The following is a 14,840-nucleotide window of genomic DNA, read 5'->3' on the forward strand; positions in this document are numbered from 1 at the left end:
GTAAGTGCTGGTACATCGGGCCGCCCCGTGGAGCACACCGTCCAGGTAAGGGGCAAGAGTCAGGGCCAGGCAGTCAGTGTGGCGTGGGCTGGGCTGGACTGTGGGGGCGGCGGCTTCGCAGGGGGTGGCGGGGGTGGCGTGCGGGAGGCACCACTGAACACTCGAAGAAGCGAAGAAGCGGCGTCGAGAGGGCGGGGGCGGGGGCGGGGGCGGCCCAGGGGGGCAGGAGCACCGGTGCTGGAGGTAGAAGAAACCAGTGGAGCACCCGAGGTCAGTGTCCCAGGATGGCACCCAGCGGCCACCCGCCACTTCGTGGGGGCGGGTCTCTGGCATCTGCTTGCTTGGCTGAGTCTGCTGTGCTTCTCACCTGGCCTGGGGTCATGGGGTCATTCCCTGCTCATCACTGCTCTCTCCTGTGGCTGGCCTCAGCCCCAGCGATGGGTCTGGACCTGAGGACTCAGACGGGGCGTCGTGCGTGTGGCCCTGGGCCGGCTCTGGGTTCCTGTGGACTGGCTAGTTTGTCGTGGACTGGCTAGTTTGTCAGCACTGATGACGTTGCTGGTTGATGAGTCGGAGAGGTCATTGCCCTTCTCGGGCGGGCTCCCCTGGGGGCGGGAGCGGCGGAGCGGCGCTGGGTTCGAGCAAAGCGGGCGTAGGCACGCGGGGCCTGAGAGGAGAGACTGCGGGTGTCCGGGGCCAAGGAGGGAGGGCTCTTGGCGGGAGAGCTGGCTTCTCACTGCTGGTCGGGGTCCTCCTCGTCCTCGGGGAGCTCCTCCAGCCTCGCTCTCTCGCGGGGCTGCCTGCCCCGGACGGGGAGCGGCGCCTCCGCGCAGATCATGGCCAGGAAGTGGGCCAGGCTCCGGGCCGCTGGGTCCTGCTGCGCCCGGTGGGGCTGCTCCTGGGCGGCGCACAGGTGGCTGTGTAGGAAGCTGAGGATTCCGACCGGGGCCTCCTGCTGAGGATCCGGGATGGCGGGGCTGGGGTCAGCGCCCGGGGCGTCCTGCACCTGGTCCCCTTGCGCGTTGTCCCCTGGCACGTTGTCCCCCTGCGCCTGGTCCCCTGGCACCTCGTTGTTCTCCGGCGCGACCTCCGGCGCGACCTCCGGCGCGACCTCCGGCCCGACCTCCGGCCCGCCGCCCTCCTGCACGTCGTCCTCCTGCGCGTCCTGCGAGGTGTCTTGCAGGCCGTCATGCAGGCCACTCTGACGGTAACGTTGCAGGTCGTCTTGCAGGGCTTCTCGCAAGACGACGTCGCCGCCGACGACGTGCAGCTCCAGCCGGCGGCTCCCGAGCAGCAGGGGCTGAGGACCTTCCCCGGGGCCGAACCGGACGGCGAAGCGCTGGCACAGCGTCAGCCAGAACTGAGGCGGGAGGCGCAGGGCCCGCGAGGCCCGGGGCAGCAGGGCCCCCAGCGCGGCCGGGGCGGCCTCGACGCCCCTGAACGGGGGCATCTGGGTCAGCAGCTGGGTGACGGCCGCGGTGAGGCCGCGGTCTGTGAGCAGGGCCGAGCCCAGGACCAGGCGCCGGGCGGGCAGCCGCGCCACGGCCAGGGCAGGCGCGGGCAGCAGCGGCAGGCGCTGCTTCATCCGCAGCATCACCAGCAGGGCCGCCACGGCCAGGGTGTTCTTCCAGAAGAGCAGGCCCCTGAAGAAGTGCAGGACCACCGCCTTGATCTGGGCCACGCTGAGGTGGGCCAGCAGGTGGCTGAGGATCTGGTCCACGGGGACCCACGCCAGGAACCGCTGATGCAGGGTCTGCCCGCCCGCCTCCTCCTGGGCAGGGGCGTCTTCCGTCTCCTCTTCTTCCCCGGACTCCGGGGGCTGATCCCCGGGGGATCCCCCCGTGTCGAGCCGTCTGCGGGGCCGGGGGGCGGTGGCGCGGGCCCGGAAGGGCCTGCGGCCGGGGTTCCTCACGGGCGGCAGAGGCCGGCCGCCGTCGGGCTCGGGCCGCTCCATGACCTCGAAGTTGAAGTGGGAGAAGAAGAAGACCCAATGCCCCGGGAGAAGTACGGTGAGCCTGTCATTATTCAGAGAGGTGAGATCCTCCGTGTTAAGAAGGATCATGATGGGCTCCTCGGTGTTCTCCAGGTAGCGGCACCACACCATGAAGGCAGCCCGTATGGGAAGGATCTTCGTCTCCAGGGGGGAGTAGTTGACCTCGAGAGGGGAGATGTTGCGGGAGTAGAACGCGCAGGAGACGCTCTTGCCGGTCTGGTCGTCCACTTGGATGAGGGAGGCGTGCAGCGCCGTCGGCGTGACGCCCGTCTCCAAGTAGAAGGGGTTCTGGGGCTTCGGGTGGTGCAGCAGGGGCGCCTTGCGGAAGGCCCGCTTCAGGCACTCGAAGGCCTCCTGCTCCTCGTCGCCCCAGTAGAAGGGCTGGGCGCCCAGCAGCTGCCGCACCAGGGGCTCCAGGATGACCGTGAAGCGGTCCACGAAGTGGCGGTAGGGCAGGATGAACTCGATCAGGTGTCGCAGGGACTTCTTAGAGCCGGGGACCGGGTACCCCGTGATGGTGGTGACGATGCTCTTGTTCAGCCGCACCCCTTTGGGGTTCAGGACGAACCCCAGGAACTCGACGGTGTGCAGGTGGAACTGGCTCCGGTCCAGGGAGCAGTAGACGCTGTGGTGGCGGAAGCGGACCAGCACCTGGCGCACGTGCTGCATGTGCTCCTCCTGGCTCATGGAGTAGACCAGGACGTCGTGCCCGTAGGAGAGCACGGAGTAGCCCAGCATGTCCTTGAGGATGCAGTGCACCGTGCTCTGGGGGATCAGGGGGTCCGGGCAGATCGCGAAGGGCCGGTAGCTGTCCGACTCTTGAGGCTCCAGACCGAACGCCGTCCTCCATACGTCTTCCGTTTGGTGTATGTTCATGCTTTCCTCCACGATGGTCCCGCGCAGCTCCAGCTTCGTGAACCACGTAGCTCCGTGTAACTGGTCGAACAGTTCCGGAATCATCTGTATGTAGTCCTGATTGTTGGTCAGCATGTCGTGCAGGTCCCAGTGGTCATTCTGCGGCTTGGCTGTTTCTTGCATCCCAGTGCCCACAGGTTCCTCAGGCGCCGAGGCGGGACACTCGTAGAAGGTGTCGCTGTGATCACTGTCTCCAGCCTGCTGAAGCTCAGAGGGCTCTGATTCAGAAAGATCATCGGATCCGTCTGAGCTTGGCTGGTCGGAAGTCTCATCATCTGCTTCCTTCGGGTTAAACACGTCGGCCAGGTCGGAATACTGGGGCGGCAGTCCGGGCAGCAGGCTTATGGCATGTCTCTCCAGCGCGGTGCATGGCGGGGGCGGGCAGAAGCAATTCTTGAGACAGTAGGGAGAGTGGAAGGTGCAGCGGCCTTGGGCCCAGTCGACTTCGGGGGTGTGCAGGCGGAGCCAGTTGATGCCCAGGATCACGGCGAAGTTGGGTGAGGGGACGATGTCGAACTCGATGGACTCCTGGTGGTTCTGGTGGATGCACACCAGGGGCTCCGTGTGCAGCCAGACGGGCTCGTTGCCGATCAGCGAGCCGTCCACGCTTTGGATGGGCTGCGGGTAGGGCTTCTCGTACAGCTCGACATAGTGCTCTTGGGCGAACCGCTCGTCCATGAAGTTGGAGGCCGCGCCCGAGTCCACCAGGGCCTGCACCGCGACGCTGTGGTACGGGTTCACTCGCACCAGGAGCAGCAGGAAGAGGTGCTTGCGGCCGATGGCCGGGTGGACCTCGCAGGGCAGCCAGCTGCTGACCATCCACCTCTCGGGAGCAGGTGAGTCGATCCAGGTGAGGTTCCGGGGGCGGGCCTCGGGGGGCAGCCTGAGCACGGCCCTTCTCTCGGCCAGCTTCTCTTCGATCTGCAGGACCAGCACGATCAGGCTGTCCAGCGAGTCCGGCTGCGGGACGCGGAACAGGTAGTGCCTGATCTCCTCGTTGAGCCCTTGGCACAGGTGGGCCTGCAGGACCTCGTCCGGCCAGCCCAAGGTGGGTACCAGGCCCTGGAACTCCCTGACGTAGTCGATGGCGGCGCGGTCCCCTTGCCTGATGCGGAACATGGCGTCTTCCGCCACCCGCATGGCCTGCCGGTACTCGAACACCTCCGACATGGCCTCCAGGAAGGCTGGGAAGTCGTTGACCAGCGGGCTGCCCGCCTGCACCAGGCCCTGGGCCCAGTCGAGGGCCATGCCCTCCAGGTGGCCGATGACGTACTGCACGCGCAGGCGGTCGCTGCAGAACCTCCTCGGGTAGCTCTGCAGGATCAGCTGGCAGAGCACCACGAACTCGCGGTACTCCCTGCGGTCGCCCGAGAAGCGCCGCACGGGCGGCAGGTGGCCCGCGGTGATGCCTCTCACCAGGATGTCTTCCGCCACCTTCTGCTGCTCTCTGAGGTCTTGCATCCGGAAGTACACCGAGATGAGGGACCGCAGCATGACCATGAACTCCGTGTTGGCGTCCTCGGCCGGCTCGTCGGGCTGCTCGGGCTCCCGCCACCCGGAAAGGTCAGCGTCTTCATCTTGCTCGTCGGGGTCCCCCCAGGGGTTGACAAATTCTCCCTCCATGTCACCAGGTGCCTCGCCGGCTGGATCCCCCACTTGCTGACGTGAAGCGTTGCGTGACTCCTCCAGGTCTTGGAGTAGGTCATTGGGTGGATCCTTTACTTCCCTATGTGGGCCACTGGATGGCTCCTCCATGTCTTGGAGGAGGACACTGGGCAGCTCTGCCGCTTCCTGGGCGGGGCCACCGGCCGGCCCCGCCTCCGCCGCCGCCGCCGCCGCCTCCTGCGCTCCGCCGCCCGCGGCCTCCACGGTGGTGTTGGGTGAGCCCTCGGAGGACTCCATTTGTTTTGATGATGGATTCTTACGCTCCATCATCGTCTCAAATGAGTCTTCAGAGGGTTCTATCATGTCGTCGGATGGAAAGGAGTGCTCTCTGAAGACGGGTAAGGTGGCGATGCGGCCCGTCAGCGACTGGGACCACAGCGATCAGAACCTGGAGGGGGCACAGGGAGGGGCGGGGGAGGCAGCGGTTTAGGGTCTCAGGGTCAGGGTCGGGTCCCCAGGGCGCGCCAGACAGCGGCCCAGCACACGGAGCACAGAGAACGTGGGGGAGCCTCCGTGTCCCACTTGCGGTCCCCCCCACCCCCCGGGGGAGAGAATGGGGGATGCCTGTCAACCCCTAACTGGTCGCCCACTGTCCCAGGCCGGCGCTCTGCCTGGCTGGCCCGCCCGCGCCCCCGTGGCCGTGAGAAATTCACAGCCCGTAAACTCGGCGGGGCGGCGGGCCCAGAGCTCCGTGGCGGCAGCAGGCACCTGGCAGGCTGCGCCGTGCCGGCGGCTTCGTGCCACCCTGGCACCCGCGCCCGGTCAGCCCTCCTCCCCTCCTGCGGTCGCCCGCAAGTCACAGAGGTCACAGCTCTGTGCCGTCCAAACCCAGGCCTGGCAGGCGAGCTCCCCTGGGGCGAACTTGGCCTCGGTACGAGATGGGAATCTCCACAGGGACGACTGTTGCTTAACGAGTTCAGGGGAAGAGGAGAAAATGGGCACTTGGCCGCTGTCCCGGGTCAGCAGCCCAAAATAGCTCTATTTCCTCCCCCAGATTCAAAGTAGAAATCGCGGGGGCTGGACGCAGAGCTCTGGATTCTGGGTTTTATTTTTTCCGCGCGCGTTTGCAAAACATCGACGGTGTGCCAGAGACTCGCACGGGGCCGCGGGATGCTCGCTCGGGGTTTTTGGCTTACTGCTCTTTCTCTTTCTGGTGGACTTGCCATGCTGCGTCTGCCCCACCTCTGGGCGGCTGAGGAACCCCGCCAGCCCTCTCCCCGCCCCTTCGAAAGTCTCCGCTCGCCCAGGGCGGTGGGGTGCGGGAACTTCAAACACTTGGCCTCAGTTCCACACGTGCAAACGTGGGGACTGGTCCCTCCAATCATGTTGGTGGGGGGGACACAGACGGCCCCTCCCTGTGGTGGGCTGGTTTCCCCCGACAAAGGGGCGTATGTGCCCGGTGGGGTGTTCGTGGGCCAAGACGGAACTTAAGGAGGTGTTCCGGTGGGTTTCCGCCTGTTCCTTCCCTGGCCGGCACAGCAGACGGAGCTCTGGGCTCCGACCAGCAGAGCAGCTCAGGCCCCCGCCCTCACGTGTGTGACACGTTTTACTGCTTTTCCTCAAGCACCGGGCGGATCCTTGAAAAACAAACACTCTTGCCCTTCTGTAGACCCCTCATTGGCTAAAATCCAAGCCTGCCGGCGAGATACAAAATTCCAACCTGCCCTTTCTGAAAATTAGGACGTTGTTGTGAACGGGACAGTTAAATCTGACCCCTCAGGCCCGCGGATGAAACCCTTGTGCAGTTTATTTACTGTCTACGGTATGAAGTCCAAACCTTCCAGCATAAAAATTCCTGACACATAAACTCACCCAAAAAATCTTTTTCTGGCTAAAACGGCAAGGCCTCTGTATAATAGAGAATTCCGATCACGCCTTCTCTCAAGGCAGAGATTGCATTTTTTAGCACCAATTCCGTAACATCCTCACCGTCCTCTCGACCGCCACCCCCCTGTGTACCGTGGGCTTCTCCCTCCTAGCCGCGTACACAGGCCACACTGCCTGCGTTAGCTCACCTCCTCCCCCTAAAAAGTCCTGTAAGGTGCGTATTAATGTTGTAAAATTCCAGGTCTCTGATACAAAGTTCTAATTAAAATACAAAATCCGACTAAGTAATTCATCTGCAGTCTTTTCTGTTAGGAGTAAAAATCTCAGTATGTTTCTTAAAACCCTTAATAAAATCCTTTATGAGCTAAAATTGAAAATTGAAAAATTTAAATCGGTTATAATGTAAAATGTAAAACCTTAGTAGCTCACTAAAAACCCTTGAAACTCTTCATTGGCTAATATTTAAAATGTAAAAAATTTAAATTGCTTAAATTAAAAATCGTAGTGTGTCTCTTAAAGTCTTTAAAACTCTATTGGCCCAAATTTAAGTTCCTTAGCAAGACGATATAAAAACTAGATTATACTCCTTCATAATATAAAGTCTACAATTATTAATTGTAGTTTACAGTTTTTTTAAAAATATTAAGGGAGTTTAAAATTTTTCTTTTTTTTAGATTTATTATTATTTACTTATTTTTTACAGAGGGAAGGGAGGGAGAAAGAGAGAGAGAAAAACATCAATGTGTGGTTGCTAGGGGCCGTGGCCTGAAACCCAGGCATGTGCCCTGACTGGGAATCGAACCTGCGATGCTTTGGTTCGCAGCCCGCACTCGATCCACTGAGCTATGCCAGCCAGGGCTGTAGTTTACAATTTTGAGTTTACATATTTGATGGTGTAACTGATTAAGTCCTATAACCTTCCTGTTTTCAACCTAAAACCTGATTTCAATACTCCTTTGAACATCAAAGTTCAAACTTTTAGCAAGATGCATAAAAATTATCTCATAACTTCTTTATTTAAAACTTGGAAAGGTTTTTTTTTAAGATTTTATTTATTTATTTTTAGAGGGAGATAGAGAGAAACATCAATGTGTGGTTGCTGGGGGTCATGGCCTGCAACCCAGGCATGTGCCCTGACTGGGAATCAAACCTGTGACACTTTGGTTTGCAGCCCGCGCTCAATCCACTGAGCTACGCCAGCCAGGGCTAAAAACTTGCAAAGTTTTTGTTCACTGCTAATAATACCAAGTTCCAATCGCTTACCACAAAATAAAAATTTTTATCATGTGATTTATGTGCAGGCTGATGGCTATAGAACCTCAAATCTTACCCAGCTATTTCTAAACCCTTTGACCGAATTCCAACCTTCTAAGCATGATACAAATATTTGATCACGACATACCTCAAAATAAGAGGTTACCCCCCCTTGCAACATACATGATGCATTTGGTTCTGTAACTTCTGCTTAGAACCCTAAAATATCTCTTAATCACCTTTGAGACAAGATCTAAACTCCTTGGCCCAAAACACACATAATCTGTAATTTCCACGCACACTCATCAGACAGAGAGATTCTTGGTATTCCTCTCTTAAAATCTCCTCGTGGCTGACATCCACATTCCCCAGCGGGCACACAAACGAGGTCCCGTCCTTCCTGCAGACAGAGTCCAAGCTTCTTCGAGTGCCACGGGGACAGTGCAGGTGACCTCTGAGTGCGCCCCGCCCCGCCCCGCCCCGCCATCCCTGGCTGTGCACGCCCCACGCCCCCAGCCCGAAGTGCACATGCTTCAGGATGCACTCGCTGTCTGTGCTCAGTTTATTATTCTCCGGTTCATCACACCCAGACACCTTAGCAGAAAATTTGTTTTTCCAGCTAATTCCCCTGGAGACGAAACTCTCGTCAGCCACTCCTTACCGCCCTGTATGGGTCAAACCCTCCACTGCCTCTGCACTCACGGAGTGTTCCAGAATGAGATCACTTCCCTCCCTCAGATGCAATGCTCAGATGCCTTCAACTTCCACATAACATCTCATCTCCTCGGCATGTGATAAAAATCTGATCATACTATCGTTACCATAAAAATCCACTTTTGCAGCTCTGCCGAAATGCATGAGTTCGATCACGTAACTCAATTCCAGGCTTCTCCTGGTTTCTCCATTACTTTGCGACATAAAGTCCCAGCTACTTAACATAAAATGCAACGTTTTACCGTGTGATTTATCTTCGGACCAGTCTATAAAAAAACCCTAAATCTCATCCCGTCATTCTTTTAAAGCCTTTATTGGCTTAAACCCAAACTTATTAGCATGATGTAAAAATCAGATCTTGTCATCCCTTAAAATAAAATTCACACTTCCCAGCGCAGTAGATAAAATTTGATCCTGTAACTAAGGGTGCCTCAAACTCTTAGACTCCCTCTCAGTTGTGGAATTAGGGAGTGGAAGTCCAAGTTCTTAGCATAAAACGTGAATTTTATTGTGTGATTTCACGGCATACTGTTTATCAAATGCAAAACCAACCCCTGGCGACGTCCCTCACTGGGAACTTCGTGTGGGCTGACATCAAACTCCTGGGCATGTGCGCAAAAACTGATCATGTCAGCACCTGGGAATAAACTCCCAATCTTTTCTGCGTTTCCCCCGTGTCGGTCGCGGGACTCCCCTGGTCGGAGCCTCTCCATGGTGGTGCCAGAGTCACTCAGACCTCGTCCACACGCTCTGGAAGCCAGACAGCAAACCCCACCCCCAGCTGATAAAGCCCAAATGTTGTAGCGTGACACTTACATTGGTGGCTATTTCTTTTCTATTTCTAATTTTCAATGTTTCCTCATCGCCTATAATAGAGGCCAAAGCCAATTGTCTTAAATACATTCGATCATGTTTTTTCTGCAGACTTAGCTCCCAAAAGCAAAAAACCTCACCGTCACGTTTCTTAAAACCCTTTGGCAGGGACCCACATTTTTCAGCATGATTTAAAAGTTTGATTCCCTCACTCCGCAAAATAAAGTCCAGATACCCCCAGATCTATCTGTTCATGAAAGCCCCCCTTAAACCCTTTCCACGTGGAGATAAAATATCTCCGCATCTCAGCGCGGCGCCCAGGTGGACTCGTGGCTGTCTCCGTGTAAAAACCCGCCCACGGGTCCTGCCCGCAACATTGAATCCAAAGGCCTGAGTGCGGGATGGAAACTGCACCAAGTGTCTGAGACCAAAAGGCCTTGCTGTTGCTGCTCGTGACTCAGGGTGTGCGGCCGAAATTCCTTACACGAACCCCAAATCGTTCACCTCCGATTTCTAGTCTTGGCCCCCTGTCCGTCCTCATATGTCCCCCCCCGCCCCCCGAAAGGCTGGGTTCCTTACTTCCTGCTGCCAAACACGCGTTGTTGTTATTGTTCGCGGGTGTTTTATATGTTTAAGCTGGTGCCGCTGCGAATGATTCATTGATTCACACAGCAGCATGTCCTGGCTTCTTTTCTGGGACAGGCGCGGAGCTGGGTCCCCCGGGGGTGAAGAAATGGAGGCAGCCTGCCCCTGCCGGACATCTGTCACCAGCAAGGAGGTGGGGACCACGCCCTGGTGGTTACATGCCACGCTAAAGGTGAGCGCGTGGGGTCTCGGGGGTCCAGGCTGGGCGGCTTCCCTCTGCCCCTTCGAGGAGGGGTTCTCTGGGCTCAGCTGTCCGCCCCCTGGTGAGGGCTTTGGGCCTCGCTGGGGCCATCCATGCCACAGGTGGAGGTGGCTGCGCTGTCCCGCCTGCCACCCTGGCCCGTCACCCCGTGTGTCCTCGGACTCCCGCCCACCTGCCCGCCACTGCCCCTGCCTCTTTTCTGGGCACTCAGTCCTGCGAAGGTCATCCCATGACACATGCGGGGGACTCCAGCCGCAGGACGATTTCTTTAAGCCGTATCTGTGCTACCGGCTTGGAAATTCTCACTTCACCCCCGCCGCCCCCCCCACATCAGGCCTTGGTGTCCCCACCCCTGTGGGTGCGGGGTCTTGGAGTCGTACCCTGTGCCCCCGACACCCCCAGACACACACCCCGGCCTCACCACCTGCCGCGCCCGCGCCGCCTCCGCCAGGTCAGCACCCCGCCTGTCTGCGGGCGAGCGGCCCCTGGGGCCGGGGCCGCCGCCGCGCGTCTATGAAGGGTTGGCTGTGGGGGGGCGGGGGGCCCGGCCCTCCGAGAATGCCGCTCCCGTCAGCTCGCGGGCACAGTAAAGGGGATCTGACTTTAAAAATAGAGCTTGGAAGGGGAGAGGAGAGGATGTTCAGGGGCAGGGTTGAGCCTGGGGTGGGGCGCGGAGGGATTAGGGGAGAGGTGAGGGGCGGGGGAGGGCGCGAGGCCCCGGCTGCCGGGCAGGGAGGTGGCGACACGGCGGGCAGGGCCTGCAGGGGCTGCTGGCCCACGAGGCTGGCCTTTGGGTCCCTCCCTTCCGGGCCCCTTCGCTGCCCCTTGTCCACTTCACTGCCCGGCTGGTGGCTGGGACCCCCGGGCCTCACTGATGAGAGAGCTCCCCAGAGTTGCCGGCCTTTCCTCTCTGCCCCTGGGGCGTGAGTGTCACGGCCCCACTGGGCCTCGGACATCACTGGGGAAACCGAGTCTCCGGAAGGGGGTTGCCTTGACCGAGGGCAGACAGGGAGTGACGGCAGAGCGGGGCTGTCCCCATGGCTTCTCCTCCAACCGCAAACTGGGCTGGGGGGCCCCTGAGAGGGAGGGTCCCTGGAGCCCTTCACCTCCTCCAGTCGTCAAGGCGGAGGGCAGCGCCCCCGCCCCAGCAGTGTTCTTGCGGACAAGGCCCTGTCTGCCCCCCGCCCCCGCCCCCCGCCCCTTGACTGGCAGCTCCAGGGGGCAGCTGGATCACCCGGCCCAGAATAACCCTGGGAGGGGCTGGGAGAGGGGTCACGGAGAGCGTGCACTCCTCTGAGCCGCCTGCCCTGATCGGCGGGGCCAATCAGCTGCTCCCGACGGCCGCTTGCCTTTCAAGGCAAGGGGGAAGGAGCCCGCCAGCTGCCAGCCCGACCCTCGCTGCCTTTCAGCACAACCCTGTCCCCCTGGGGCCTCAGTTTCCCCAGAGTGGCCAGGCGGGCTGGGTACGGCCTTCTCATTTTGCTTCTGTCCCTCTAGGGTCCTGAGAGGTGCCTGAGGGCTGACCCTGGGGCGCAGTGGTTGGGGGAGCGGTTTGGCAGAGCAGATAGCACTGAGGGGCCCCCACCCTGCCTCGGAACCGCTGGCTGCTTTTGGGAATTGGGGTTCTTCTATTTCATTGAATTAGAGGGTCCCACATCTTAGCTGCTGTCAGGAAGGAACACAGGCTGGGTGGTTTCATCCAGAACGTGTCCAGGTTTGACCCCCCGAGCTGGGAGGGGCCCCGGGGGATCTGGTGGTCTGTCGCTGGTGGTCTGTCGCTGCCTGGGGGAGCCCCAGGCTGTGTCCCGGAGGAGGCCCCAGAGGCTGGCCTCAGTGTCCCCACTGACAAGCGGAAGGGGGCCTTTCCCCGGGGGACACGGTCGTGTCAACCCCTCAGTGAACCGTGGAGCGCCGCTGCGCACAGTGAGGGCGCGCCCTGTCCCCTGGCCTCCCGTGGTGTCGCTTTCCAGGCACCCGCTGGGCCCGTGCGGTTGCGCTTTACATGCCATCGCCACACGTGGGGCCGACTTTAATGGTGGCCCCCGCCCTGTGTGGGGCAGTGCCCAGCCTTGAAAAGGACCGCCCGGGTGTGCGGGGGTGAGGGAGCTAGCCCAGGACCTGTGACTGGCGGTGGCGTGGGCTCTCGGACCCTGGCCACCAAAACCGGGGCCACCGGGGGGTGCTACGGCCGGTGACTGAGGCTGGGGAGGGGCGGGGTGTGTGGTCGCAGGCGTCCTGACAGGGGTCCTTCCGTCCCATTGAGTAGAACGGACGTTGCCGCAGCGTCTGTGGACGAGCAGGACCCTGGCCACTCAGCCCCGTTGCTGACCCTGCTCCCGACCAAGGGGGCGGGGCCCAGCACTGGGTGTGGAGGGGTGGCCGCCCCGGTCGGGAAGCTGGAGGCAGGGGCAGCGCTCAGAGCCAGGCGGCGGCTTGGAGAGAGCGGGAGCGGACGCCCACATGGGGTGGGCGGTGGCCATCCGGGGCCCTTGAGGGCGGGACCCTCGGGCCCAGAGAGGCCCGTTTCATTCTGTGGTCCACACAGCCAGCCTTGTGGCCCAGTGGGAGTGTGCCTCTGTCTCCCCCAAAAGCTCGAGGAGTCATTCCCGATGCGTTTTGGCTAATGTAGGTGTCAGCAGAGGGCAGGACAGCTGGCCCAGGACCTGCTAATTAGAGCCACTCACGTGTGTGAACCGAGGTGCTGAGCACCCCGCGCCAAGGTTTCTCTGTAGACAATAGGACCCTTCAATGTTTCTTCCCAATCGCCGGCCCCCCCAGGCCCACGCCGCCCCGCCCCGGGGGGAGGTCAGCACGGGACCCCGCCCCCAGTCTTACCTTTGATGCGAGTGTTCGGTGTGTTTGCTTCCGTCCTCTGCGCTGGGACCTGGCTTCTTTCTAGAAAGTTATTGGATAAATTAATGCCTTGGTCACGGGAGCGCAGGCGCCGGGGTGGGGAGCCCCGGTCCCGGACGCGGCGTCTGCGGCCTGTGCGGGGCGGCTCGCGCGCTTCCTGTGTGCCGGGCACCGTCTCATTCCCCTCGTCCTTAGGACAGAGCGCCCCGTGGAGGGCCCGTCGTCACCCCATTTTCCAGAAGGGGAAACTGAGGCCTGGGACATACCTCAAGCCACTCACCTCTCTAACAGGCACCGACCTGGGCCGCACGCCCACCCACCCAGGGGCCCCACCAGCGCTCTCTCCAGCACCCTCCCCCTGTTGGTGTGGGATCCCCATTTTGCTCTCCAGTAAATGTACTTGCGCGTCAACGTGAGGCTGGGGCCTGGGCTCTTGTGCGACACCGAGTGACCCTCTCAGCTCCCTGACCTTTGACTCCCAGGCAGGCGGTGCTGCCCCCACCTGGGAGACCCATCGCGTCCAGGGTGGGATGGGGGGGACCCCACCCTGTTGTGCTCTGGCCTCTGGTGTCAGCCTGGGTGCACTGCTCTGTGCCCGCCCTCCCGTAGCGCCCTGGAGGCCTTCCGGCGGTGGCGAGGCCCGAGGTGGCGGCTGGGGCAGGGGGGCTGCACCCTGGCTGCGACCCCTGAGCACTTTTCTCTCCCCTCCCAGGCGGCCGGAGGTGAGGTGGCGGCTTTCTCCCCGGAAGGGAGCAGATGCCTGGCCCAGGAAGGAATCTAAGGTCTGGAAAATGGTCTTTTTCCCCCTCTTGTTTGTATATTTGAACAGTTTGTAAAGGTGCGCACCCCTTAGAGTGGAACTAACGCCAGCCCTTGCTTCCGCAGCCGAGGCTCGCTGCCCCCGGAGGCAGCGAGTCGCTGGGTTCCCGACCAGGGCGTGGCCGCGCCCGGGCCCCTGGACGGCACGCCTGCCCGCAGGTGCGTGGGGGCCTCGGAGGCTGACCTGCCGCCAACCAGGTACACGGGCCTGCTCCGTCACACTGGTGGTCTTTTGGGGGAGGGGAGGCCTTGGAGAGTTGGGGGTTCTGCCTCCGTAATGCAGGAATGTGATTAAAACTCCGGAGTCAGGCACGTGACCTGCTGTTCGGGTCTCTCCCCGGGGCACGAGAGAGGGCTGACAGTGGGAGCATTTGGGATGGGGGCTCCCGGGGCCCGCACGTACCCTCCAGGGACAGAGAGGGTACGTGCCCCGGGAGGAGCTGGGTGACCTGGGCCCGGGGGCTGCGAGTCCCCCTTCCCTCTCCTGTGGGGCGAACCGTCCTCTTCAGGCACTGCCTAGATGCCCTACGTGCAATAACATAAAGTGCTCTGTATGCAGTGGGCACTCGGCACATAAAGATGCTTGTTTTATGGGGACGCGTCTCTTCACTGTCCCCTCGAGAGCCCTTCTTGTTTGTGTGGAACCCAGAGGGGCGAGGAGGGCAGCAGGGGCAGGGAGGGTCGGCCCCGGGTCCCCAGGGCCCTTGAGTCAACGGCGTGGCTGTATTGACGTCACCTGGATTTACAGGGGAGGGGTGACTCCTGCCTGGAGGGGGTGCAGGTAACTTCAGTCTGGGCACTGCGGTTTGCTCTTACTATTTATCCTAAGTGTATGTTGCATCTGAAAGCATCTGCTTTCCCCTGGGTTCAGAGCTGTGGGAGGGGGGGCAGTCACAGCGCAGCAGGTGCCCGGGAGCTATGTGGCTGCTGCTCCCCGGACCCCTGTGTCCCTCTCCCCCAGGCCGATCTCATGTCACATTCTCGTCCCAGTCAGCTAATCCCTGAGGACACAGGCCAGCGCATTAGCTTTCAGGGCCTCTCCTTACAGACCGAAAAGGAAAAAGTACTCCCTGATGGGTGCATTGCAGACACCCGCTGGGCAGCTCCGGGGGGCGGGGGGCCGGCAGGTGGTGAGGTCAG

General features: G+C 60.8%; 1 protein-coding gene across 1 annotated transcript; it reads right to left on the minus strand.

The window, feature by feature from the left end:
- Nucleotides 1–733: 733 nt before the first annotated feature.
- Nucleotides 734–4,876, minus strand: RTL1 (retrotransposon Gag like 1). Its single transcript, XM_045821966.1, has 2 exons — nt 1,148–4,876; nt 734–1,006 (listed from the first exon to the last, which is right to left on the minus strand). The coding sequence occupies exons 1-2, from the start codon at nt 4,874–4,876 to the stop codon at nt 734–736; spliced, it is 4,002 nt and encodes a 1,333-aa protein (XP_045677922.1).
- Nucleotides 4,877–14,840: the final 9,964 nt, after the last annotated feature.

The sequence above is a fragment of the Phyllostomus hastatus genome, unplaced genomic scaffold (assembly GCF_019186645.2).
Source record: "Phyllostomus hastatus isolate PE091 unplaced genomic scaffold, TTU_PhHast_1.1 phas_scaffold_501, whole genome shotgun sequence".
In the NCBI taxonomy this organism is placed as follows: Eukaryota; Metazoa; Chordata; class Mammalia; order Chiroptera; family Phyllostomidae; genus Phyllostomus; species Phyllostomus hastatus.